The 27,919-nt window shown below is 37.0% G+C and overlaps 2 protein-coding genes across 5 annotated transcripts in view; both read left to right on the top strand.

Moving 5' to 3' along the window:
• The first annotated feature begins 51 nt into the window (after nucleotides 1–51).
• Nucleotides 52–8,108, top strand: LOC116170409. Of its 4 annotated transcripts, XM_031486782.1 has the most exons (8): nucleotides 274–539; nucleotides 5,042–6,580; nucleotides 6,929–7,069; nucleotides 7,116–7,309; nucleotides 7,363–7,511; nucleotides 7,555–7,692; nucleotides 7,746–8,046; nucleotides 8,080–8,103. In XM_031486782.1, exons 1-7 carry the CDS (start codon nucleotides 478–480, stop codon nucleotides 8,034–8,036), a joined length of 2,514 nt encoding a protein of 837 aa, XP_031342642.1. In that variant the 5' UTR covers nucleotides 274–477; the 3' UTR covers nucleotides 8,037–8,046; nucleotides 8,080–8,103. The 4 variants fall into 4 exon arrangements, with proteins under 4 accessions (XP_031342643.1, XP_031342642.1, XP_031342641.1 ...); XM_031486783.1 differs by lacking the exon at nucleotides 274–539 and adding an exon at nucleotides 52–86 and having other exon boundaries at nucleotides 7,746–8,108; XM_031486781.1 differs by having other exon boundaries at nucleotides 7,746–8,108.
• A 2,385-nt stretch (nucleotides 8,109–10,493) lies between these two features.
• Nucleotides 10,494–27,919, top strand: part of LOC116172752 (dipeptidyl peptidase 4-like) — a 21,041-nt gene continuing 3,615 nt past the window's right edge. Inside the window, 10 exon segments of the mRNA XM_031490017.1 lie at nucleotides 10,494–10,560; nucleotides 10,771–10,787; nucleotides 10,970–11,071; nucleotides 12,186–12,415; nucleotides 12,462–12,594; nucleotides 12,596–12,640; nucleotides 12,688–12,974; nucleotides 13,028–13,371; nucleotides 27,463–27,668; nucleotides 27,719–27,907. Of these exon segments, the coding sequence (XP_031345877.1) occupies nucleotides 10,494–10,560; nucleotides 10,771–10,787; nucleotides 10,970–11,071; nucleotides 12,186–12,415; nucleotides 12,462–12,594; nucleotides 12,596–12,640; nucleotides 12,688–12,974; nucleotides 13,028–13,371; nucleotides 27,463–27,668; nucleotides 27,719–27,844 (1,557 nt within the window). The 3' untranslated portion in view covers nucleotides 27,845–27,907.

Below are 27,919 nucleotides of genomic sequence, written 5' to 3' on the forward strand. Positions count from 1 at the left end.
AACACAAATAAGTTTGGTTACTGTATCGCACCATGAAGACCAGTATTTTGTACCATATGTATAGGGTGCAACGACTCCATGTGACAGTAAGTGTGTGAAGTGATACATTCATTTACTGTGATGCTCATTACTCTTGCATAATTATTCTGCATATTGCACCTCATTTATGTTCATGAAAATTGAAAATAACCGAAAATCTCCTAACCTGAAATTCAAAACAAAAAAGTTAACCTCAAACAGAATTAGGCGCGTTCAACTATTCAGATAAAGTACACACATAAAAATGAAACGTTGTTGAAATCTATTCATTTCTCGTAATCAAAACTTACAAGTGCATAAATCAATTTTAGCGCAACTAAACGATACAATTGCGGTTTGGATGGCATAAACCAAGGACGTTAAAAATACCAACGTCCTTGGAATAAGCTCAGATAAACATAGTTGCGGAACGCACCCTTTTGCCTGGCCGCTTTTCAGATGTATTTAAACACCTGTCACTATCGAAGTACCATTGTTAATTCTTGTTGTCAAGTGTTGGGGTAAGTGCTAAATTATGTTTTTGTTTAAATGCGGAAAAAAATCATCGTATCACTATCACTTACGTCTTTGATCTTTCTATGCCTACACCACCAATTTATGTAAACGAATGTTGCTTCAAAAGTACTCAATTCAATGAACAAAGGCCGATTCTCACTTTCGTGCAAAGAACCGGCACGGCACATACTCGGCACGGGCAAAGTTTTTTGAGTTCAATTCACACTGCGACACGCTTGCCGCAGGTAAGCAGTTTCTACGTGAGTTTCAACTGTAAAAATGTTCGAAACTTTCACGTTAATTAAAATTGGTCTAATATTAGATGATGAAGAACAAGAAAGTACATATTGCAGAAAAAGAAAAATACGTTTTTGTGTACATAAAATGCATAAGAAGTATCTTTTATGACCGAAATCATTTTCTTGGACACATTCAATCAGCATCTCATCTTGTTCCGCTGAAAAAGTGTTCCTTTGCTGACCCTTCAACCTTTCTTGTACTATGAAAAATGAACGAAAGTCGGCCACCTGCACAGATTGTATTCACACTTGTCGGAACGTGCACGGTACATGCCCGGCAAATATTGTTTCGGAAGAACGCTGCGTGCAAAGGCCGTAGCTTGCCGAGTCGTTGCTCGCATAGTGTGAATTACACCCCAAAAAATTCATAAGATTCAATAATATAGATATTTTGCCGAGTCGGTGCCTTGCCTGTGCCGAGTACGTGCCTTGCACGAAAGTGAGAATCGACCTCAAAGTTCAAAAACAGTATTTGGGTACAATCTAGAATTCATACGAATCCGGTTTTTAAATACATACCGTATGTCCCAGTACTCCCAGGTTGATATAAGTATAACGCATCATTGGCAATCTTTTCACGAAGGATCCACGCGGCCTTTGATATATGTATTGGAGGGTCCGTTAACTTAGCACCACCATTTCAAATTTCTGACTAAACCTAAAGACAGATACGCTAGAATCTCTATAGCTAGCGCCACTTTGAGTTCAGCCAGCGCCATTCTAGATTTTGCAGAAAAGCCCTTGACTTTCGGGGGGCTCCTATGTTAACGCTAGCACCACCATCATTTCCAATCACTTCCAAAAGCTAGCGCTGTGTTCGTCACAAATTTTAGAGCTAGCGTCACCCCCCCCCCCCCCAATAGGGCGGGGGGCAATTTTTCCTAGCATCACCATTTTGTCTTTTCGGGTAAAATTTTTTACGTTTGGATCCTTCGCGAAAAAAATACATTGCCGTTTCCCTATATGGTACTTTTCCACCTGGGACATTGTAAATATACTGTATAAATATACAGTGAGTTTTTCTTGAAAGCGAACATAGCTATGTCACAGATATTTTACGTATATCTGTGGCTATGTCTTCTTTAAAAATACGCGTTTAGGCACGTCACTTAATATTTTTAGATTGGCACTAGTGCGCACTGAATTAAACTGAACTTGATTGGGCGATTTTTGAATTTAAAAGCAAACACAAGCGCCATTTCACATTCATTTGAAAAGCTCATTATAAATTAAGGACGGCTCGTCGGCTCGTGACTAACTTGGTTAGTGCCTTGGTGCGCACATGCGTGTAACGCTTGTTGTGTAAATGAGATTTTAAAATTTTCTTTACCAATAAAAATCTCACTACGCGAATGTTGAATTATCTAATGACCTATACATTCAAACTTGTATTAAAATAGTGATGGAAATAATGTTATTAGTTATGGTATAATAGTAGTAGGGGTTGCCATTTAAAATAACGGAATTACTATCTACTTCCGGTGTTTCCGGAAGTGCGGACATTTTGAAAATATTTTACATAGATTCAGAGTCTCAGAGTAACTCCTAAGTACAAATTTTCAAAAACCTACGTATTTTACTTTCCCAGAAACGTTTAACTAAAGCTCCCAAAAAAACACCCTGTATTGGGACAATGGTTGCCAATGATTTTAAGCTAAGCTTAAGTTAAGCTTAAATGTTTCGCTGCATATACGCCCATTACTGCATTGCCGAATTTTAGTTTTGGATATGACCGCGTTGATTGCGAAACGATTCATTCGTGTAATGAATTGTAGTTTTTTTAACAATTTCAAAGCTAAATAGTGTTGTAGTGTACTTAACCCCCCCCCCCCAGGTCCTACGCTAACTTCACACTACAAGAACACGGAAATAAAATCAACCCGGCAACGTTTAAAAAATGGCCACCCGAATGACTATTCCCTCTAAAACTAAACAAGATCCCGCTTACATTTAAAAAAGTGGCACGTGATAAAACATCTAAGGCAGGGCCCCCTTACGTTAGTTGAAGACAACGCTTTGACCTGAAGCACAGTAGGGAAGGAACGTTAAATAAAACACTGAAATTGTGAAAAGTTTGTTTAATAATGATCGTAATTATTATGATTGTGAAAACCCGGAAATTTAGTTGATGTACATTAATATAAACAAAACAAACAAAGCCAAAAGGTGTCGTACTCTCGCAAAAGTCACTGCCAAGGATAAAAAGAGTACGACGTAAGAAAAACCTTGCAGTTTGATTAAAACAGTCCACAAAGGTAATTAACAAAATATTTTGTAAAAGTTTTAAGCAGTAGTTAACAAAGATAGTAAATGCATATACACAATGTTGGTTACACTCAAGGTTAAAGCAAGTTTTTGGGGACAATGGGTCAGGTAGACGCAGGTACCAAGATTCTGAGAAAGGGTTAAAAGTACAGGATGTGACTCATCTTTGGTGCAATAAGTCCTTTTGTTGAAAGCAAGATGGAAAACTACATGGCCTTGTAGGCAAATTTGACTAAAAACAAAATATGTGGAAATTATTGAATCGCCACTCATTTAACGCACATAGATTCTAAACTGAAGAGCTTTGATTAGCGTAATCTCGCTCCTGCAAGATGGGTAGTCCGCCCCTGGTTTCGGGGTTTCGAACCTACAGTTGGATGTCGAAGACAGTGCACGGAATTAGGTGCCCTAACACATAATTATAGACTACAGTTTCTTTTTCCACCTTCCCGAGACTGCTTCATTCACGGAGAAAATTGTTAGTAACATACAACAGTACATACATTAAACGAATCGGTAATTTCCGCATATTAAAATAAAATGAAAACTTACATGAATGTAACTTCAGGGACAAGACCAAGTAGTCAACATCAATAAACATAAATTAAGCAAACATTACACCAAAAACGTAAACAATTACAAACAATAGCATAACGGTATCACACATATGATTGCATTGCGGTTAAACCAAGTAAATTTCAAAAACAAATATTCAAACACACAACAAATATAAAATGCGGCAAACAAAACACAAATACGATATAAAGAAATGCAAAAATTACTACCTGCATTAAATAACACCAAAATAACAACAAACATTTATGGAGCGAAACGTTCACTACCGCCATTCAAGACAAGATGCCCAACGTAACTCCCGTTCGCGCTTTCTTAGGTGGCGCAGGCAGCTTTTTTTCCCACCTAGAAATTGCATGGTTGCCAACTCTCAAAAATGTATGTATCGTCGTAAGCTGTATATACAGGGTGGAACCTTTCAGTGTTATATAAACAACGTTATTTCGGTCTAAACACCAAAAATAATGACGGGAGGCCCTGTATATGAGAATATTTCAATTTATTAAGTAAATCTGGGAGTTTTGCGAATAAACACAAAATTGGTATATTTTATTTGAAATTGTTTGACTCAGTGTCTATTTTTCCTTTTAGAATTGTTTGTAATTGCGTAATTTTTTTGTTTAAATTTTATCGCTTTTGTAAATTGTGTGTAAATTTGTTTACGCTAAATCTCGGGCAGTGAGTCCTATTCGTTTGTTGAAGACGCAGTACGTCGATTTCAAAATAAAGTGTGCAGAAGAAGTTGAGCAATCCTAATAAAAAATTTATGCGAACGTCAAGTGAAGTAGTAAAAATTTGTGGAAAGTTTTTAAAACGGAAAAGAACTGTAAACAATTTATTTTTTAATTTTTATTATCGACCGCCTAAGTGCGGTGTATTATATCTAAACAAGTTTTGTAAGTTTCCCTTTCTTGCAGAAATTTTGTTTTAATTGTTTCATGTGTTGCGGAATAAATTTGTGTCATTGTGTGTTTATTCGAATCCTTTGTGCGACCCAGAGAGAGTTTTCATGTCAGATTTTTTATTCGTGTCCAAGATTTTTTGCAGGTCTCTATAGTCTTTCGATTTGAGAAATTTTAAGTCAATATTGGAATTCTTTATTCTGGCAGATGCCGGATGTGTGCGAGGAGAGGTTCTAAAATTTTAAGTTTCAATTTTGATTTTTTTTGAGCCAGTTGGACAGGTGGTCTGTGGATGGTGTAGTGACCGCATTCGATTGCACACAGCAATATCTTTATCCAATCAAGTTTTTGTAATGTTTTATATTTGCTCATTTAACCGACTTATTCGTAGCTACGCTAATAAGAAGGTTAGCAATAATGCTGGCTTTACTACCATCAACCTTGTTTGAATGAATATATACGTTACAGATTTCAACTTAGTGGCACTCAGCGAAAGTTTCTCAACATGAGTATGGTGGATCAGTTGTGTACGGATGCGGAAGAACGAGAAGACGATAAGGAGTCGGTAAACAGCTTAGATGGTACAATGGGTTCTGATTTAGTGCTCAGTAATTCAATGTGTAGTTCAAGAAATGAAACTCTAGAGCTCTCATTGACATTTGTTAGCAGCACAGACGCTAACGAAACCCGAAACTGTTTTAGTCCCAACGAAAGCGACGAAACAACTCATAATATTCTTTCCGTTTGTGATGCCGTGGATGTTAGTATATATAGGGAAGCTGTTTCACAAGAAAGTCCAAACAGTAGCTTCATCGGCTTTTTACATAAGCAGTTGACCGCATCAGGTTTAGACTTGGTGGGTGATTTACACCAATCCTATTGTTCGAATGATTCTAAACTAGTTTGGGAACAAAACGTGGACGAAACAGCACGTGAAACTTATTTCGCCCAACTCAATGAAAACGATGGACTAGAAGGTATAGAAGAATTGTTGGAGGAATCGCGGGAAGGTGGGGAGTCGCCCACACAATTTGACAAGAACGAAAGCATAATTGATCAAGGTAATGCTGACGTGCTTTTGAATTCATCCAGTCATACGCAACCTCCTACAAGCGTCATCTGTAAGAAACGTCGCTCCAATTTTCCAATGGAACGGCCCCCCTCACGACTTCGCATTGAAAATGAAGCAAATATGCAGTGGATGAAACCTGCCGAAACTAGTCAATACACTCACTCCCAGGCATCTCATTCTCAATTGAATCCAAATACTAGATCACAAAGCACGATACTGCTCGCTTCACAACTAGTATTAGAAAACCAATCAATTACAAACGGAATCGAACTTGTTGGTACTGCAAACTTCCAAACTGCCGAAGATAACCAAACTTTGGGAATTGATACAAATAAACAGTCCCAGGGATTCGGCTCTCAAGTGTTGGAAGAATCGCTCAATTTTTTGGACCCGGTTATGTATCCAAACGAAAATACGGAGAATTATAATCTAGACGTATCTGTTAATAGATCTCCATCACTTCTTCGTGAAAATCGAGATATTTCCCCTCACGAATCTTTTAACATAGTAAATTTTGATGCGAGTAGAAGCAGCACGCCTAGACATCATTCAATTGACGATTACGAACTACTCAATCGAACAGATGCAACTATGGAGATTATAAATTTACCATTGCAAGAAACCAGTTTACGCGATGGTAATTTGAACATACTCACCGGCAAAAACTCGCCATTATCGACCGGTTCAAATGAAAATCTTACCGACCCACAGAAACGAATAAGAAGTGCCCTGAATCGTATAACCATGGATAAGGAGTTGGTGTACAAAGGTCCGAGAGGCCTGTACGGCGAAAAAATTGAAGAGAAGAATCAGAGACTAATACAAGAAGTAGAAAATTTTTTTTACAAGATGCTGGTAAAAGCTGTCAATAAAAAGCCGTTCATGATGAATGTTCAACTATGTAATTTAGGAAACTGCACATATGAGAATGGAATGTAAGTTTTTTTTTAAAATTCTTATATGTTTATTGATATAGCGCGCTCCAATAAACCAGCAGCATAGTTGGCAATGGAAGTTTAATTGTGAACATACCACGTAACCAGAGCTGGGTACGCTGCTCGCGAGCGTTTCGCTCGGAAAAGCGCTCCAAACAGAAAAAGCGCTCGCGAGCACTTTTCGGAGCGGCCGCTGTTGGTGCTCGATAATCGAGCGTTTACTCAAAGTGCTTGGCGCTCGCGAGCGTTTTTTCTGCTCCCGAGCGCTTTTTCGCTCTTGACCGTTTTTTTTGCTCACGAGCACTTTTCCCGGAGCGCAATAGGCTTCAACTGAACATTTGCTTTTAGAGTGGAGTTGAAGAAATTTGATAAGTGCATCTTTCAACAGATGTGTACTTGGTCCAGACCTAGAAGGCGATTCAACATCATAGTGTACCTTCTTGCAAGAATGTATGCCTTATGTATACGTGGTTCTGAATGCACTATAAGGTAACAATTGCCAACCGTTAGTTACCACTATTTTTGTCCTTTGCAGAGAAATTTACTATTGTTTAAAGGAATATATGCAATGCCAACGTGAGATCGAAGACGCCGTGAACATTATAAGCTGCTTTTTGGAAATAGAGCATTGGTATCTTCCGATTATGTCTACTAGTAAGGGCTTAGCACTTGGTGCGCTTACAGTTTACACGTCAGCAGGGGAAGTTATAAATTTTAACGTCGCAGGAGGTAAACAGCTAAGTGATTGCTTATTGCATTAACAAACAGGTGCCTTTTACTAGGACTGCTCATTCCGCAAAAGTTAATATCAGTAACAAAAATAGAAAGCGATGCGCACTGTATACTGGTTGTAGAAAAAGATACGATTTTCAAAAAGCTGGCCGATGAGAATTTTTCCAACAAATTAACAAGGCCCTTTATCCTCGTCACGGTATGTTGATACCCTTCAACCCCATGTAAGAGAAGGTTTTTAGGGAAAAGGATTTCCGGATATTAATACGCGACTTTTCTTAAGGATATTGAGAGATCACTTACGGATTCCGATTTTTATTTTAGTGGATGCCGATCCGTGGGGAATAGATATTATGCTTACCTATAGACATGGTTCAGTTGTAATGCAATAGTTGTTCCAGAAATGTTAGGTATACTAACCGCTTTTTTTTAGCGAACAGCAAATTTATCTGAAGTGCTAGCGTTATCCAACATAAAATGGCTGGGTGTTTTGCCCAGCGAAATTGTCACTCTAGGAATCGCGCATACTTCTCTTACGGAGCGCGATAAAGGCAAGATAAGGAGTATGTTAAGACGGCCTTACGTTGCGGATCAAATTAAGGAGGAGTTGAACGTTCTACTAGAGAACGATTTTAAGGCTGGAATTGAGGGAGTCATAAAAACGCATACTTACTTAACCAATTTCTACCTAACTCACAAATTTGCCAACCGAGATTATTTGTAGAAATTTTCGTGTTCCTAATTTTAAAAGACTGTGAATTGTGTAGGTAAACACGCTGGAATTAAATTTTTTTCTTAGGCAAAAAAAATATATATTTTATTCAAGCCCCTTCCGGATTGTGTCTCCCGTGACACGTCTCAACCCACAAAAGAACCGCCATAATGTATCACAAGTCACAACGTAAAAGTCCTATTTGTATCACCCAGCCCGAGCAGGCTGTTAACCGACATTTGAAAGTGGCGCGAAACGCTAGAGGTGCTTGTAGAGAGAGTACAGGCTGTTACCAACTGTAAGTATAGAGTAGGTAAGTTAAGATTGCAGTGCTGGGTTGGGGACCCTTAAGATCATCACACTGTTGAACGGCTATCCAGATTTCTAGTAAAAACTCCAACGCTGCACAAGAAGTAGGGGAATTACTTCTGCGCATGTGCGCGCACAGCCTTTGAAATGCTTAATTTAATCAATCGAGTTGCATTTATTAAAAGGCGCTACTGTTAAAATGTCAGTAAAAGCAGTCCACAAATAAGAGCTACTTCTGCGAATGCGCGCATGCAGCTAATATTTAATATACCTAATCGATTGATTTGCGTTTATTAAAAGTTATTTATATTTAGTAAAGGGTGCTATTGTTAAATTGTCAATAAGATCAGTCCATTAATAAGAAAGTTCCCTCTGCGCAGGCGCTAAAGGATATGACCCACGGGTCTTAAAATTAATAGGTGTCGTCTCCAACCCAGAGTTGAACTGGGTCACCTGGGTCACTAAATTAAACTGGGTCGCTGGGTCACGTCATACTCCTTTCAGTTAGACCCAGTTTGACCCAGGACCCCCCTTACGTAAGTTGTAGACAACGCTTTGACCTGAAGCACACTAGGGAAGGAACGTAAAATAAAACACTCAAATTGTGAAAAGTTTGTTTAATAATGATCGCAATTATTATTGATTGTAAAAGCTCGGAAATTTAAGTCCAAATAAATTACATTGCAAAAATAAACTAGTTCACTCAATAAAAATAGAAATAGGCTGGGGAAAAAAGAATTTTCCAATAAAAAAACCAGCCGTCAAATTAATATCAAATTGTGTTGTAAAATTAATTGTTTGTAATGATGTGAATGCGTAACATAAAATTATAACATCACAAAAAGTAGGAGGTAAACTTCAAGAGGTAACTTATAGGTTAAAAAAAAGTTTTGGGAATTATGGGTCAGGTAAGCAGGAACCAATTAGATTCTCAGAAAGGGTGAAACACACAGGACGTGACCCATCTTTGGTGTAATAAAGTCCTTTTGTTAAAAGCAAGATGGAAAATTACATGGCCTTGTAGGCAAATTTAATTAATAACAAGATATGTGGAAATTATTGAATCGCCACTCATTTATCATACATAGATTCTAAACTGAAGAGCTTTGATTAGCGTAATCCCGCTCCTACAAGATAGGTAGCCCGCCCCTGGTTTCGGGATTTCGAGCCTACAGTTGAATGTCGAGGACAATCACGGAATTAGGTGTCGTACTTCAAATGGTTACAGTTTTTACCACCCCCGTGACTGCTTCATTCACGGAGAAAATTGTTAGTAACAAACAACAAGTCACTACATACATCAAACGAATCTGTAATTTCCACATATTAAAATAAGATTATCAAAACTTATATGAATGTTACTTCAGGGACAAGACCAAGTAATCAATAAACATAAATTAAGCAAGCATTACACCAAAAACGTAAACAATTACAAACAATAGCATAGTGGTATCACACATTTGATTCTGCATTGCGGTTAAACCAAGTAAATTTCAAAAACAAAGATTTAAACACACAAAAAACATAAAATGCGGCATACAAAACACAAATACGATATAAAGAAATGCAAAAATTACTACCTGCATTAAATATCACAAAATAACAACAAAAAATTACGGAGCGACGCGTTCACGACTGCCATTCAAGACAAGATACTAAACGTAACCAACGTTCGTGCTTTTTAGATGGCGCAGGCAGCTTTTTCCCACCTAGAAATGGCATGGTTGCCAACTCTCAAAAATGTATGTATCATCGCAAGTTGTATATACAGGGTGGAACCTTTCAGTTTCAATCTAGCGCCTAGCTTCTAATGATTGCACGACATTATTTAAAAGATGTAGTTGTCACTAGTGGGTTGCAAGTGTAGGTTTCATCACAAGCTGTGCTATGGGATCGCCACTTCTGAATCTTCTGATATTTATAAATTAAATTATGTCACCTTTTCTACATGATGAAACAATTCTAGGTACATATATAGGTTTTCAAAACATTTACGGGTAGGTGATACGACAACAACTGAACTAATATGTACCTAATTTAATTTCTTTATGGCAGTACAATTGAAGTATAACAGTTATTGTAGTTGTGGATTTTAGTTACCTACATACTTTAACTGTAACGAAACACCCGTTTTCCGCCCTGAAGTTAATACCCGAAGTTATGACCGCACCGTACAGCTGTACATCAGTCGTCCAGCTTTGCCGAACACCCGGTATCGAGAAGCGTTGTAAGTTTGGTGCTTTGTTACCAAAAGGTTTATGAAGTTGATTATTTGCTCGAGGAGTAATTAGTTGTCTATGTTTACATTTTTATGTAATTGTTTATTGTACCGCCGCTAAGCACGTAAGTTTTGTAATGAATTTATCAGGATTCAAACCGTTCAAGGAGGAATATTTGGATTGTTTTTTTTTGCAGTCGCCGAATGCTCTCTTTTCAGGGAAGAAGGAGGTGGGAGTGAGTTCTGTATGTACGACCATTTTCCGTAATTTTCTTTTGTCTTTGAAATTAATTTCTCCGTAACGCTTTTGCAAATTGTGCATTGTGAACAGATTAGTAATTTCAAGTTGCCGTTTGAGCCAGAGCTTTGCTTTTCTTCCGCTAGGAAATTTACCGGTTGGACTTTAATTTTGTTTTAGTTAGCGGAGTGGCTGCCGACATCTGCTGGATCCGGTCGCTCCCTGGATACCGTTTCTCCGGCTGAGTGTACATCCGAGGCTACCGAGACCGCCCGCCAATCCGTGGCTACCGCCAACCTAGACTAGGCGCGCGATTTTCGCTTGGTGCAGTGCCGTTCCGTAGAACGTCCCGGCCTGGTCATGCAATCATAATACCCGGCCCAAAGAATTGAAAATACTCATACTCATATTTACAAAAAAAAAATATTCTTTTATTAGTCCACTAAAAGTCTACATTCTACAACAATGAATTCATTAATTAGCGTTTAGAAAGCAGGTAGAGTGGGTAAAGCTAAAGATAGGATGGCTTGCAGCCTTGCACTTGCGTTGTGCAGTGAGAACAATGGTAGATTTGTCGGTGACTCCAAAAAACATTTTACCTCAGTCAGACTGAATAAACAGACTATAAAGTGCCTCGTTTATTATTTTTTCGTATGTGATTCCCGGCCCGGTCAACCACTGTCCTTTCATGACCTCGACGGGACGGTACTGGCTTGGTGACGCCCATATAAGTCCGTCCGTCCACTCGTTTCCTGCCTCCGTTTCGCCAGCCTTCCGCCGACAACTGGCTGTCGCTGACTCCCACTGCTGTATTTACTTACCATAATTTGTTTATTTATATCTTTAATTAAATTGCAATGATTTTTCCACTATAATGACTATTTAATCCCTCAAGCTCACCCATTGAGCGCGAGCCCAAAATTCGTCTCATAACCTGCTCCTTGCTAGTTCTCTGACCATTTTTTATATGTAAATGTAATAATTATAAATAAAACATAATTTTACTAAAAAAGATTTTTTGCAAAGAATGAAAAAAGTGAACTTCGATATCAAATCTTTCGGGATTCAATATTTCATTATTTACAGTTATTGATTTTATTGCGTCAACCATGTGGCAAGTAGGCTATGGAAATTAATATTGTTAACTCTACTTAATTAAACAATATTTTTCATTAAGCAATGGACACTAGATTCAGGCTGAATATTTATAACAAACTAATGGCGTATAAAACAATTGAAATGATCCTCAGTTCTAAAACCCGCAATATACGCTTCAATTTTTACATGTAGGTAAAACCCTTCCCTTTCAAAATTCGTTTTCGCATACGAATTTTGCTTTTCAGTCAAAGAAATTGTCATATCAACACAAAATTTAACAAACTCTCTTTTTTAACAGAAATACACGGAGCGTGCAGCGGAAGACGCTTGGCTTGATATCCAAGAGCATCCGGTGTTTTCACCAGACGGAAACAGTTTTCTCCTTTTGGCGCCGGTCCAAGAAGGAAGCATAGAAACGTACACTCACATTAAGCACGTCACGTTAGCGCAACAACGCATCGCGGTGTTAAGTCACGGCCGTTTGGAGGTAACTAAAATATTAGGGTGGAATTCTTTCAATCATACAATGTAAGTAGGCACCAGTGTTTCAATTGTTACCTGCTCAAATTTTTAGATATTATTTGGGCACGCAAGAGAATAAACCGGGGCAACGTCACCTTTACGTTATTCGAAATCCTTCGAGAGAGGAGGATAGCAGAAGGATCGCACCTGAGTGTATAACGTGCGATTTAGGGAAATTGTGGAGTACCTAGTAGATATTACTACAGCAACTGCACTCATTTTAGCGCATCGGTAATCGGTAGCTCGGATAATCCAAATTACTCACAGCATGCTTGCAGATAAGTCCTAGTAGTAATACGACGGACATGCTATATTACGTCCTTGTATGCGAAGGACCAGGGCTTCCATTAGCAGGAGTGCACTCTGCAAAAACTAACAAATTATTAAGGCTACTGTACGATACGAGGCCCCAGCAAGGGCCACTTTTGAGTCAATTTGCTTTACCAAAGCAGTGGTCTTTTGAGGTGCCTTTGTCCCAAGGTAGTAAAGCTCAGGTTCAACTTTTACTTCCTCCAAGTTGGAGACCGGAACTACGAGATGCCGCATATCCCGTTGTTGTAGAAGTGTAAGTTAATTGTTGCAATCTTGATCGAAGATCTTATAAGTGTATTTGTTTAGCAATGGAAGACCTGGTAGTAAGGCGGTTACGGAAAAGTTTCGAATTGATTGGGGGACGTATATGTCGAGCCACTGCGATGTCGTATACGTTCGTTTAGATGTTCGAGGCTCCTTAGGACAAAGTAACCATGCACTATACCGCCATATAGGTGGTATAGAGGTGCTGGATCAAGTTTTTGTTTTGAAGTACCTACTCGAAACCCTCACTTTTCTTGATGAAACTAGAGTAGGATTATGGGGATGGGGTTATGGTGGTTATGTCACTTCGATGGTTCTAGGTTCTCAACAAAAAGTGTTTAAATGTGGTATTGCAGTTAGTCCTATTGCTGATTGGCTTTATTACAGTAAGTAATTTAGTAGCGTGTAGATTAGTAAGTACGTACGTGCTCGCCTTTATTGATAATAATCTCTCTAGATAGCTATTCTACTAGCACTTAAGCACATCTTATATTATAACGAACAGATCATTGGTTTCAGTTGATAGTCGAGGCGGTACACATAAGAAACGGGGACTTTACAACCCTTTTAAAAACTTTTCCCGCATGCTTCAATACAAAATATTCTCGCCCCGCGTCATCGATTTGTGAATTAATTTCAGACAAGGTTTCTACAAGATACCTATAGACCACAGCAAAACCTAATAAATGTGCGAAATTGATTCACAAATCGATTACGATGGACCCTCTATGTTTTTAAGCTTTTCCAATACCATTGTAATAGTATATTTCATTACGAGTCCGGAAAGCAGGCTTTTTCCGTGCGCGCGTGACAAATTCCCAAAGCATTTCTGGACATGTAATGAACGATATTTTTTATTATACTTTTTTTAAATCGATAACAAAAAACAACAAACTCGCCAACATTTTTATTTTGTAACAGTTATAGAAAATGCGTTTTCATGGTTACTCTCAAATCATTTCAAAGGCGATTTGTTTAATTAGTTTATTTCAGATAAGGTTGACCACGATACACTTACAAACGGTATGCTCATTATTTTTCTCAAACGCGTTTACTACTGCGCATTACGTCACGTGCGAACGTGTGGCGCCAAAATTCAAATGTTTACGCACGCTTCAGTACATTTGTCACGCGTGACAGTTTGCAACGTATCACTTGTAGTTACAAGCGTTAGTTTGTTGATAACTATTTAATTGGTAGTAAATAGTCCAAAATGCCAGGTTGTGTAGTGGCTCAATGCGGTAATTGTAATAGGAAAACGAAAGGAACGGCAATAAAATACTTTCGATTTCCGAAAATGGAAGAATTTTCTCAACAATTTGTTGCATGTCGTCGTAAGGACAAAATTAACTTGAAAAATGGTGTTGCATTAATATTATATGGTATTTAAGTCTAACATTGTTGTTTAATTTTATAGCCTGTATTTGTTCTGAACATTTTGAAGCCAGTTGTTTTGAAGTACCGCTAAGAGAAAGACTTCTTAATTATACTTTTAAAAACAGCCGTCATTTGAAACCTGATGCTTTACCCACTTTAAAATTACCATGCAATAATGAAAATCAAAATAAAAGGAAAGCGGAGGAGAGATTAGATTTTTTGACAAAAAGAAGTCGTAAAAGTGTCGTTAATGATTTGCTTCAAGAAAATGTTCCAGAAACTGCTATTATGTCTGAAGATATCGTACCTGAACCTGTTTTGAATGATGTGGACAATACTGAAACAAATCCTGTAGAAAGAGACGATTTAACATTAAAGTTAAAAAAGTAAGCATCAGTAACCCTGCATATTTATTTTTCTATATATGTACATTATTTTATTTTAACTATATTGGTTTTAGAGCACAAAATGAAATACAGAAGCTGAAAGAAAAGTTGAAAGCCGCTGAAAATAAAATTCAAAATTATAAAGATATTTTAGCCACTGTTTTTACGGAGGGTCAAATTAAGAAGCTGCTGAGTCCTAACAAATTAAAAAAAGTTCATTGGTTTGCAGACGATATTGCATCTGCTGTTTCATTAAGAAGTGTAAGTGCTTGTTCACAATGGACATAAGCGTTACAAAAACATAACAGATACATAAAACATAATATTGACATAAGACATAATTTTACGCAGGTGGAGAAAGTGTTCACAGTGACCGTAAGATTATAATTATCTGCGTAGGCGCAAATCAAAACGTCAAGAACATAACAATATTATTTGTGGTGTATATGTGTGTGCCACTGAGATGGAAATTTCAACAGTTTTATTGCTTTTACTGTTATGAAGACACAGAGACAAAGTTGTTACAAAACAAAAACGGCGTTGGTGGGTCAGACCTATAAATCGAGACCGAGAGAAAAGGGGAGAATTTAAGAATTTAAGCTTGTCTAGAAATGAAGCTGCATGATGAAGAATATGGTTTTTTTCATACACCAGGATTATTCGATCACCTATTAACCTTATATCTTTTGTCCCCTTTATTAAACAATTAGGGTTTTAATCGCACCAAACTAATTAATAATTCGACGTCTATACGTTTTCCATGTCGTGTTGGATATAATCAAAAAACAACACACGAAGGACCAAACCACACCAAACTATGAAATAATGCGCCAAAAACTATGTACCAATTTAAAAATAACCAGATTATGTTGGCAGAAGAGATGTCATCGACGTTAGACGTAGTAACTGAAATGTCAAACCAACAGCTGCGTCTTTGTACCCAACAGAAATACACCTAATTCCACTAGATTTTTCATAAAACCTACGTAAAGTTGAAACCGACCCAACTTTATGTATTTTTTATGTACCGTTTCGGTAGGACATAAAACATACGCAAACATTTACAAAAAAATAAAAATTATGTAATCATTGTGATCACATACGTTGGTTTGCTACTATTCAACATTATGAATTATGTATCTGTTATGTTTTTGTTATGCTTATGTCCATTGTGAACAAGCACTAAGTCCAAAGGCGTATCGTTATCTGCGAGCGCATAATTATCCTTTACCTGGTATGTCTACATTAAGAAAATGGGTATCAAATTTTGATGTAAATCAAGGAGTATTGAAAAGTGTTCTGCAGTTAATGGTAAAAAGGTCTTACGAGTTCAGTAATATCGACCGGCTCTGTATTATATCATTTGATGAAATGTATATTTCCAATAAAATGGAAATTGATAAAAAGGAAGAGCAAAAAGTAGGTTCGCACAAATCCTGCCAAACTGTTATTGTACGAGGCCTGACTGCACATTGGAAACAACCGATTTATTACGAGTATGATCAACCAATGACTAGAGGTGTTCTTGAAAATATTATTTCCGAGTTATATAAATGAAACTTTACTGTTGTGGGAATTGTTAGTGACATGGGTACTAGCAATGTGTCATTATGGTCGCAGTTAGATGTAGGCCATAACAAAAATTGTTTCTTTCGACACCCTGAGAACGATTGTTTAAAAGTATTTGTGTATGCAGACGTACCTCATCTGCTAAAACTTGCAAGAAACCACCTTATTGACCAAGGCTTTGTATTCGAAAATAGTATAATCAATAAGGATTATTTTAACAGTTTATTAAACATTTCAACTTCTGAACTTACTTTTGTTCATAAAATAACTCGACAACATCTTGAAGTAAAAGGATCTATGAGGCAAAGGGTTCGACTTGCTGCTGAACTATTGTCAAATACTGTCGCCATAGCAATGCGGTACTGTGGAGAGCATGGTTTGATGCCTAAAAATAGCTATTGGAATAGGGCAGCTGAAATAGTCCAGTTATTTAATGATTGGTTTGATTTGATGAATTCAAGGTCCAAATATAATAATAGTTGTCCAGGTAAAAATGCATTTGGTACTGATATTGATAATCAAAAAAAAGTACTGAATAAGATGTCAGAAATGATAAATACAATGAGAATTGGGAAACATGAAAAACTTATTCCATTTCAAAAAGGAATATTGTTAACAAACAGATCATTGGCAGAAATGTTTGATTATTTACAAGAGGAATATAGGGTTGAGTATATTTTAACATCCCGCCTTAACCAAGATGTTCTAGAAAATTTTTTTTCTTACATTAGGGGTATGGGTGGAGCAAATGACCACCCTTCTCCTCTCGACTTTAAATATCGTTTGAGATGGTTTATAATAGGTAAGCATTCGGCAGCAGTCTTTACAGAAAATAGAAACACCGAGGAAAATAATGAAAAATGTTTACTTAATATTACAGCAAGATCGGTCAATGCCGTCAAAAATAACACATTATCTAATGACGACACATGTTTAACGCAAAAATTAGTTTCTTCAGTTAAATTAACTAACAGTTTGCAGGAGCAGGGTGACTGCGAAGATGACACATTTGTTTCCAAGTTATTTGAGGAACCGCAATACTTGGATGAAGAAGCTGTTGACGAAGAAATGCTGCAACTCATAGACAATTTTGAAGTCAAGCAAAAAGTAAACGATGAATCTTTAAAATATATTGCAGGCTACGTAGCTTACAGGTACCAAAATAAATATTCTTTGGGTGTTCCTACACAAAATGTACAACCGGGTAACAAAATACCTGAGTGGTTACAGTTTATTTCTAGAGGATTTTTGATGGAACCAAGTAAAGAATTATTTGAAGCAGCTCAGAAACTAGATGCAGAGTTTTTCTCTATGCATGGAAAATTATTATGTAATGAAAAAAAGATTTTCCTAACACTGGCACAGAGAACAATGAATAAATTAGGAAATACTTCAATTCCATTTGAGGTGATTCTCTGCTTAAGTAGGACAAGAACTTACATCAGGTTACGAGATCTGAATCGACAAATTAGTTTTCAAAATTGTCAAAGGAAATTAGATAAGAAGCTATGCAAATTTACAAATCATAGAAAATAACTGAAATACCTGTACCGGAAATTCCAGAAGTCTCGATAGACGCCGAGGCGCCATAAAAGATTAGTCATCGGCGATAAGAAACGAGAGCGGATGTGACGTGTTCGTTCCGGGAAATAGGACGTGTTTGTTCGAGAAGATTCTAGAACATTCGGGAGAATCAAGCGTTTAAGAACTTTCGAGAATGATGGGCGTTTGCTATATAAGCAAATCGGCTTGTGTTTCGAGTTAGTTATGTTATAAATTATTAGTGATAAATAATAATTACTGTTATAAATGAATCCATTTCAAGACTTTTATAAATTTGTTGCTAGTTAACTGCAAATAAATAAATAACTTAATTAAACATACGTAACGTACCTAACAAATACTTTTTTACATTTTATATATATCGGAATTACATTTACATACTATTGTATCGGTGTCATATTATAACAGAAGCATTCGCCTAGTTCGATACTTTACATTTTTTAGAGACTAATTTTAATGTATCCAATTAAATAACTTAAAATTACGACATATAACACCACATAATATCAACTAAGGCAAACATAACTCCTAATTTGAATGGCGTAATTCCATGTAAAAAAATCATTACAAGAATAACAATAATTAAATACGCGGCTATTAGTATATTATGTCAAGCACCGTTATTCCCATTCAATTGATAACGCATTAATTACATTATTTACTGAAAAAGCCACTCATCATGTTTAGGGCAAACATTTTTGGTTAGAGTTTATTCAATACGAGGCGCTTGCCTTCGGTGATCCAAACGCGTTTGTTTGGATTGTCAAATCACGTTCTTTCGAAGTGTGATCTTATGATCATCATTTCTAAAATCGTGAACAAACTGAACATAAAAGTTTTATGATTACGAATTCCTAACCTATAAGTGCAAGGATATTTTTCCTCAAATGTTGGGTTAGTCAATATTTGTAACTGAAGAGGAGCATAATCGTGCAAGTACTTCCACTTGTATGTAAATTATTTTCATAATCCAAACAAAAAAGACGTAATTCGAATGCAAATGTGTACTACGTAAACTTAACCATACTTTGATTTAAATTCGCGCGTTCTTTCGTAAAACGTGATCCTACGAATCACGATTTTGAAATCATGATCGCGAAGTAGCCGAAAGAAAGCGCCTACGATCGCGAAACCCCAAACATACCCGACGCGACGATCTGTCGATCTAAGCGTAATTTTACTCTTTATTCTGTGGTTTTGTTCGCACGTGACGTCACGATAGATGCGCAAGAGCATGCGCGAAAATTGCAAATTAGCTAAGGGGGATCAGTCTAAATTAAAAAATAAGAATTAATTAAGCATACCGTGTGTAAGTGTATCGTGAGGTTGACGAAACGTCAAAAAATGTCACAAAATCTCAAAGAAGTTTATCTAAATATTCAAACATCTACGAATTAAAACACAAAATACTTACATATGAAACATTACAACGCATATAGAATTTCTGAAAATTAGTTTACTTCCCTGTAAATTTGTATTTTAAAGCAATATTTTGGGTATTTATATTCAGCGCACGGAAAGAATCAAAGGGACCGGGAAAAGTTTTTTTTATTATACTTCATTGAAATCACCTTATTTACACCTGTATTAGAAATAATGGTATCTGTCCTTTTCCAGGCTAGCGCACGGAATAGTTATTTACCTAACAAGTTCGGTAAGTTAATTTTCCCGCATGAGCACTTTGTTTGCAGCACGACCGTAGGGAGTGCTGCATTTAGTGCGAATGCGGGAAAATTCTTTCCGAAAGAGTTAGGTACAATATTTTTTGTAACGAATTGCGTAAAAAAAGGTCAAAATTAATAAAGTTTTGTAAATTAGTTTTTTTTAATCATGAGTTGGTAACACAATCATATGTTTGGTTGGTAACATAATTTTGTAACTACCATTGCACTGGTCACATTTAAAACTTCCACATCTTTGGTTACCTAATACATATTTTGCCTTTGCAATGAGTGCTACTACTGGTCACGGCATTGCATCGTTTGCACTGAATATCCTTGGAAGTCTTCAATGTTAACAAATATGCTTTGAAAAGAGTGCTCTTATTGGTCGCCTAAGTGTACTGATCGTATTTAATATTCCCAGAAGACATGTGTTCTCAAATTTGATTTATCTTGAGTTGCGTAAATACACTCGTTACATTTAAAATCCTTGGAAGCTTTGTGTGTGTTAATATGTGCTTTCTTAAACTGCATATGCGAATAGTTGGAGAATATCACTGGTCACATTTTAAGACGTTTTAACAATAAATTTTACTTTTTCTTGAGTTCCAATTCTGAAAAATAATTTGATTGCGTTATAAGTTCTTGTTTATATATTTACGTAAAACTTAGTGTACGTCTGTTTCCGATTAATCGCACTAAATACCCTCAACCAACGGTTTAATTGATTTTACAGCAGATGACAGTTAACCATGACATGACGTTCGTTGACTTCAATAAGTACTACCAACCGAAGAACGCGCATAACCCCTTCTCTCCAGCGGAAACTAAAAAACACCGCGATGCGGGAAAGTCGTTTTCCCGTGCATCGAGGATGCTTGGAAACATTATCTTTCCGTTCAATGAGTACAAAAAAACTTTTCCCGGTCCCTTTGATTCTTTCCGTGCGCTGAATATAAATACCCAAAATATTGCTTTAAAATACAAATTTACAGGGAAGTAAACTAATTTTCAGAAATTCTATATGCGTTGTAATGTTTCATATGTAAGTATTTTGTGTTTTAATTCGTAGATGTTTGAATATTTAGATAAACTTCTTTGAGAATTTGTGACATTTTTGACGTTTCGTCAACCTTATCTGAAATAAACTAATTAAACAAATCGCCTTTGAAATGATTTGAGAGTAACCATGAAAACGCATTTTCTATAACTGTTACAAAATAAAAATGTTAGCGAGTTTGTTGTTTTTTATGTTATCAATTTAAAAGAAGTATAATAAAAAATATCGTTCATTACACGTCCAGAAATGCTTTTTCCGTGCTTGCGTGACTTCCAATTTGGAAGTTGGAATTTGCCACGCGCGCACGGAGAAAGCCTGCTTTCCGGACTCCTAATGAAATATACTAATTATTCACAATCGGTTAGTAATAAGAGTCATTCGTCTCATTTAAGAAGTTTGAAAGTCGGCCATAACTAGATTATATTTATTACGAAGTTCGAAAGTATGAACTTCCGCGCTAAAGAAGGGAAGTAATAGCTACTAATATCAGTCACAGATGGCGCTTCTAGATGAGATTGAGTTTGAATCTCTGTTGCACCGTGACTCTCTCAGTGACCTCGGCACTGCGCAACCGTAAACACGCTAGAATTTGAATTTACGTTAAACTGTTTAAGTGTAAGGGATAAATCTACGAATAAAAAATATACTCGTAATGGTAATATCATTGTTTATTCATAGAATCATAGGTATTATAAACAAAACAAACGCTTGCACGTTGGCGCGTTAAAGTAAATTCAAATTCAAAGCGCTTGCGGTTGCGCGTTGCTGAGGGAGTCACGGTACAAAAGAGATGCATGTCTAATTGTAATTGGCTGTTGGTTTCGAGTTGTTTTGATTAATCGCAGATGGTTGTAATTCGTGAACCTCAAAATAACATTATCTTGGTAAGTTCTTATTGGATTAATAAAGTAAAATCGATCAAATTTACAGAAACGGACGTACCAATGCAGAAAAAATAATGGTTCTATTATTCATCAGTTCTAATGATTTTTACACGCTTGTCATCGTCTACCCATGAACGTCCAAGAGTTCCATTTAGAATAATTCGTGCTTTATCGCAAAATATGAATTAATGAATGGGAAACCTTATGCAGGTATATTGTTTAAAAAAATTGGTTCCTTTGCAACTTGCGAGCAATGTCAGACAACTAACTCCCTTGTAGTTCATCTTTTTAGTGCATTGTTTAAGAATTAAAAAACTCACTTCTGCCGTTTTGAACTACTTCTAGGGGAATGGCCTCCCTACGAATTATTTCCTGAGATGCTGTTTTTGAAAGTAAAACGTGCATAACTTTTACATCGACAACCAATTGGTCTCAGATTTTGCATACGCATGCCTTTAGTGGTGCCAAGTTAAAGTTTACAAAATGGGGGGAGGGGGGGGGGGGTAAACACATGTTTTACTCTTCATGGAATTGTAATGAAAGGTGTCATAGAAATAAATTGGTTTGTACAAACTATAACTTTCCCGTACGACGCTTTTTCGAGATCAGTGAACGACGGGGCCTGAGGAGGGGGGGGGGTTACAATTTTAAAATTAATTTTATCTTTATCCATTGATCCATTTAAACCCACTGTCTTGCAATATTAATTGAAATAATGTTTTACTGCCTTCGAAAAGGTGCCTCTCTTGAACCTTTGGCATAGCTGGATAGTACTGTTACATGCTCCTCTTAAAGGACAAAAAATTAGTACCTAAATTGAAATAAACTAGATAACAGGAATTCCATTTGGTCAACCGCACTTTTTTTTCTGGAAATGTTAGATCGGTCGAATTATTTAGGTCTTAAATCTGCTGTTGACTATTTGTTTTTGAATAACAGAAAATATACTTATTATTGGTCCCTAACGACTCCCAATGGAAGTAGAATGCTATCATTATCGTGGTCAAAATAATCGATAAAGTTAGCCACCAGTTCTTTAATTTTACTATGTGAATGTTTAAATACTGCGGTGAAAATCACTGAACACTTCAATTTTGTTCTGAAAAGAGCCGTTTTTTAGCTGAGAGCGAAAACCAAAACTGAATAACGAAGGGGGAAACTAGGAATGAAAAATTGGAATATCAACATCACGTGAGGGAGATCAAAGAGACTTCAGCGCATTTTTGTGTGGCAGATCGAAATCGGTATTCTATTAACCAATGTTAACTCGACCATCAATAATTCAATAAGATCTTGTTACCAGTTCTGACGCTCCCCACAGTCATACAAATGCGCCCTAAAGTCCCTCCACAAAACAATTCTCTCAATTTCTGGGGCACTTCTCAGAGCTCGAGCAACACTAGAAATGGAGACCGCAATTCGAGCTTTAAGAATCTTTAAACCGCGTGACAAAACGTACAGCGGAATGCAACTTTTGGGCACCCGAAGTCGACTACTCCTCGAAGACCCGCGCCTTGCAAAATGTGGTTTATGTCGCCCCTAGGAAAAAAACAAAATTCGTCACGCAGGTGTTGTGTGCGTTTACCAGATATTTCCAACGACACCAGTCAGACCAAAGCTGTAGAAGATGAGGAAAAAACTGAAAAATCACCTGATTAGTACACCACGCTCGGAGATGGCGCCCAGTTGTCTCCGACCTCCCTAAAGTCGTGCATTATACCGCTCGCTCGGTAGGTACACGTACACTCCTCTCCTTGTCTTGCTGCAAACGGTTTTTTTTGCTGCCGTTCAGCCAGCCAGCCGGCCGACGAGCCAAAGTGAGGTTAAAAGCTACCTTTTTACAAATAAATTTGCAAAAATGCGCTAAAAACTATTAATGTCAGGCGTAGTGAAAAATTTAAACAAGTTAAAAACGTGGGCACTCGCGACCGACGAAAGCGCATTTTCCCCGCACAGAATCAGTTATAATACTTCGGAAAGTAAATGAGTAATCCAAAAAAATCTTGTCGTTGTGGTCTCACGGCTGTGCTACACCGTATGAGGAAGAAACCACAACGAAAAAGCTTAAACTGGAGGACTGTAGTAGTACAGACGGACAGACGAACAAAGCGCGGATAATAGCGTTTTATTTTGGAAAATGCGCTAAAGTGTTTCTGGCGTGAGAGAACCTATGACACAAAGTGCTTGACCGAATGGTTGCGGACCAAGGTTAAACTAGGTACTGGCGGACTACTATAGCCAATAAATAGGAACGACTGAACGTAGAAATGAAACCAAAATACTAAAGAACATTACACAAAGTATGGCAATCACATTCTAATAAACACTCAAAGTGGTATCCTCGGAGGCATCTATAGCAGCATGTGGGAGAGCTTGCTCCTCTACTACTCTGGACGCCACATGCTGCATTATTGTGTCGCGTTAAGTTGACATTTTGGCAAATTACCCGTTGCGCACATGTTTCCTTGTCAAAATGACACTAATATGTGATAAATATAAATAAATTGTGTGCCCTATACGGTCTACACCTTTCCTGGAAAGGATTGTTTCACAGAATTTATAGGGAAGTGTGCAGGGTGTCCCATTTTCGACACTTTTCTATAAATTCTATGGCATATTCTATTGTATCTCTGTAATTGTTAGTGCTATTTAAGAAGTAACATAAGCTTTATGGAGTCTTTTTGTTCAAACTTTAAATGGTAAAATCAAAATTTCAAAACATTCGCTCGCGTGAGAGACAAAGTAAGTAGGTACACGGGGTCAAACAGTTATGGGCCTTAACCTCATTGTTTTACATAAAATGCTCTGTATATTTTACCAAAAGGATAGTATATTCCCATTTCAAAAATATACCCGAGTTAAAAATTTAAAAAAATATATTGTTTCAAAAAGACTTGATTTTAAAAAAGAATTAAAAAATTAAAGAATTGTTCAGATTTTTTTAATCATATCAACCTTTTTTAAATTTTTCAAGTCTTGTTTTAATCTTTTTGAATCCTTTAATTTGTTTGAATCACTTTTTTTAATCTTTTTTTAATACCATCCCTAATTTGTAAATTTGTTTAAGAGAGAATGTAATATAATTATATATTATAATATTATACTATCTTTTTAGATCATTTAAGAAAATATAGGGTTATTCTGAAATTAACAGTTTTTCGATTTTCCCCCGTATCTCTTAAGCGAGGGAGTATTTTAAATTTAGATTTTACCATTTTAAGTTTGTCTCAACAAAAAGCACAAGACACCTACACTTCTTGTTTGATAGCAATTACGGAGATAAAAAGTGTCAAAAATTGGACAACGTGTACAGGAACATGGTGGTTCAAATTCGTATTGGTGAGAGATACAGTGTAGGTTAAATGGGGGCAACGATATCCCCTTTTGATGTGACTAAAAAAACGCATTTGAAAATATCCGAGATATCATTGAAAAACTGAAAATGTCAAATTTCGTTTTCATTCACTTGAACGGCCGGAAATGCCTGTTAGCACCTTCTATTCGCTCTTTTTTTTGGAGAATCTAAATCATTTCCATAACACGCTAGATGTAGAAGCTGAAGTTGTACTTTCTTAATTCTTACGGGCGCCATCTTGGATTTTTACGGAGATCACAATGGTGAGCCACGATTTTAAACAACCCTATATATACATCACGATGTAAAATAATAAATGCGTGAACTACATATCTGAGTTTAAGCACAAAGTAATTCCAGTCTTAGGATCGATGCAAAAGCGGGGCAACGGAAAATATAGGGTCAACCATTGAATAATTATTCAATGGCTCAAGGCTCAACTCATATTTCCACTAGTGGTAATCTTATGGAGTTTTATCACCAAATCACAAGCACGCACTTTTATTTCAAAACGTAGGGCCTATGCAAATAGATACGAAAAAATGTAGGACTAAATTTGTTACAAAAAAAAATCCGCCGGGACATATCTATCTTCAACCGTTTCTGAATAATAAACTTTTAAATATGTTTTTCAGCACTGCACGATTTGCGTGGGTTTTGCGCCATCTGCAATTCACACGTGCCATTTTAGTGCATTTTTGCAAATTTATTTGTAAAAAGGTAGCGTTTAATCTTTAATCTCACTTTGGCCGGCTGGCTAGCTGGCTGACTGGCAGCAAATGCGAGCCTGTAGAAGAACGTTTGTAGAAAGACGCGGCGGAGTGTACATGTATTTACCGGGACCGGTGTAATTAACAAATTAACAATTTTAGGGATTGGGCTACATCGGGCTACATTCTGTGGGGTCGGCGACATCTGGGCGCCATCCCCCAGCGTGTTAGACTACCGTGGTGATTTTTCGGTTTTTTCCTATCCTCTTCTATACCTATACAGTTTTGGTCCGATTTTTTTTAAATTGATGTAGTGGGAAGTCGCAAGGCGCGCGTCTTCGAAAGGTAATCGACTGCGGGCGCCGCTGCGAATTTTGTCACGCGGTTTAAAGTTTCTTCAAGCTCAAATCGATGTCTCTCTTTCTCGTGTCGCTAATGGAAGCTAGAGCTATTAGAAGTGCCCCAAAAATTGAGTACTATTTTATGGGGGGTTTTTAGCATAATCCACTAAAATGCAAGTTGCGGGTGAACGAGACGTCGGAAGAGGGTACCGGCGAAGGGAATGTGATAGCCCTCAACAAGGTTTTACTGATGGTGAAGTCAAAATTTTAAACGCGAATAGCGGTTGAACAATGTCTTCTTTTCTTCCAACGCCACTTATATATCTATGAAACTACATCTCAATCTTAATCTGATTTATAACATTGACAGATACCAATGATATCACTGACATTGGACATGGTTCGTTGTTTGACATGGTGCTTAAACTTATACTTAGTCCAAGGATAAAATTAGGACAACCTAGAAATTACATATAAATTCCTTCGAACACAGAATTTAACCTATACCTCCAATTAATAAGAGGGTTAATTAGTAAATAATAATAAAACGGCAACGGTTTAGAAATATATTGGTACAAATACTCCAAATAAAGGGAATAGAAATCCTAAACGCACAAAGTATTCTCCAAAATTATAGAAATAGTGTTCAGTCTAGACACAAACCACTTCGAGAAATACGCAACATCCGGTTAATCGCCAGAACGTAATAAGATTTAAAAACTTCACAATTAAACAGACATTGAATTTATTAATACCGCAACGCTTAACGTGTCGACCAACAAAGGTGTTTGCAAGGAAAAGGAAACAAAAGATAATCTAACATACGTATTTCAATTCACCGTATGTACGAATAACAATTCGATATGATATAATATAATATAATATAATGATATAATTGAAAACTACAGTGACCCTCAAACAAATTAGAACCTAAATGTGTGTGAGAAAATCAGTGTATCTTGACACGTGCTTTTGTAGGAAATTTAGGCTTCCACAATTTATCTTCCATTACTATCATATTTATTTCGGTTTGCCATGCTTTTTGAAATAAATGCGCACTTACGTGATTTTCATAAAAAAATTCCACAAGGGTCCACTCCCTACCTACCTCCCACCCTCTTCAATAAATTCCTAATTCTATCCCCTCATCTGCCGGCTAAAGAAAAACAATCGCAAACGAGAGACTTTTACTGACTCGCGCTCTCCACAAAAATTTCACGACCCGATCTTTATCACACCATTTATGAGACACACGCCGCCCCAACTTTTTACTTTCATGTGTCCAACCGAAATGCACTGTTGCACAATATGATTCAATTGCTATGGTTAGGTTAGGTACAATTTATTATTTTAGCACAATAATTGTTTCCATGGTAATTTCTACCAGCTTGGCTAAACCTATTGCTTATAATCGTGTATTACCTCGACTATGACATGATTTGTTTCATCCATGTCCAGTTTGGAAATGTATTGTTTCAGTAATCCAATTTCAGGAAGCACTTTTTTTTTTCTCCAATAAGCCTTAATTTAGAACTTGTCAGTCTTTTTGCAAACAAACCTGTAACTTTCAGATTCTGCCTTTACGGAAAGGATACTCGGAATGCCAGCTGAAAATTACAAGGGCTACGTGGAAGCGGATGCAACGCAGAGAGCTAAAAATATACCATCCAAGTCTATGTTTGTAATCCATGGGCTTGCCGATATTACAACGCCGTTCGAACATGGGATATCTTTAGCGAGGGCTCTTACCGAAGCGGGTGTTCTTTTTAGATATAATGTAAGTGTCGAATCACTTCGAGAGCCCCATGTGATGAACTCACGTTTCAGAGCTACGCTGATGAAGGTCATGACCTAGTAGGTGTCATAAGACACGTCTATCAGTCCATGGAGGACTTTTTCCAGGAGTGCCTTAGTCTAGATACGGACGACCCCAAGGCTTCTCCTGATACCTGAAGTTTAGCAAGGCACGTGTTACATCACGTGACCGCCTTCGAAAAACTCCATAATCATAGCCACCACGCAACACGC

Source organism: Photinus pyralis, unplaced genomic scaffold, assembly GCF_008802855.1.
Source record: "Photinus pyralis isolate 1611_PpyrPB1 unplaced genomic scaffold, Ppyr1.3 Ppyr1.4_LG5, whole genome shotgun sequence".
NCBI classification, from domain to species: domain Eukaryota; kingdom Metazoa; phylum Arthropoda; class Insecta; order Coleoptera; family Lampyridae; genus Photinus; species Photinus pyralis.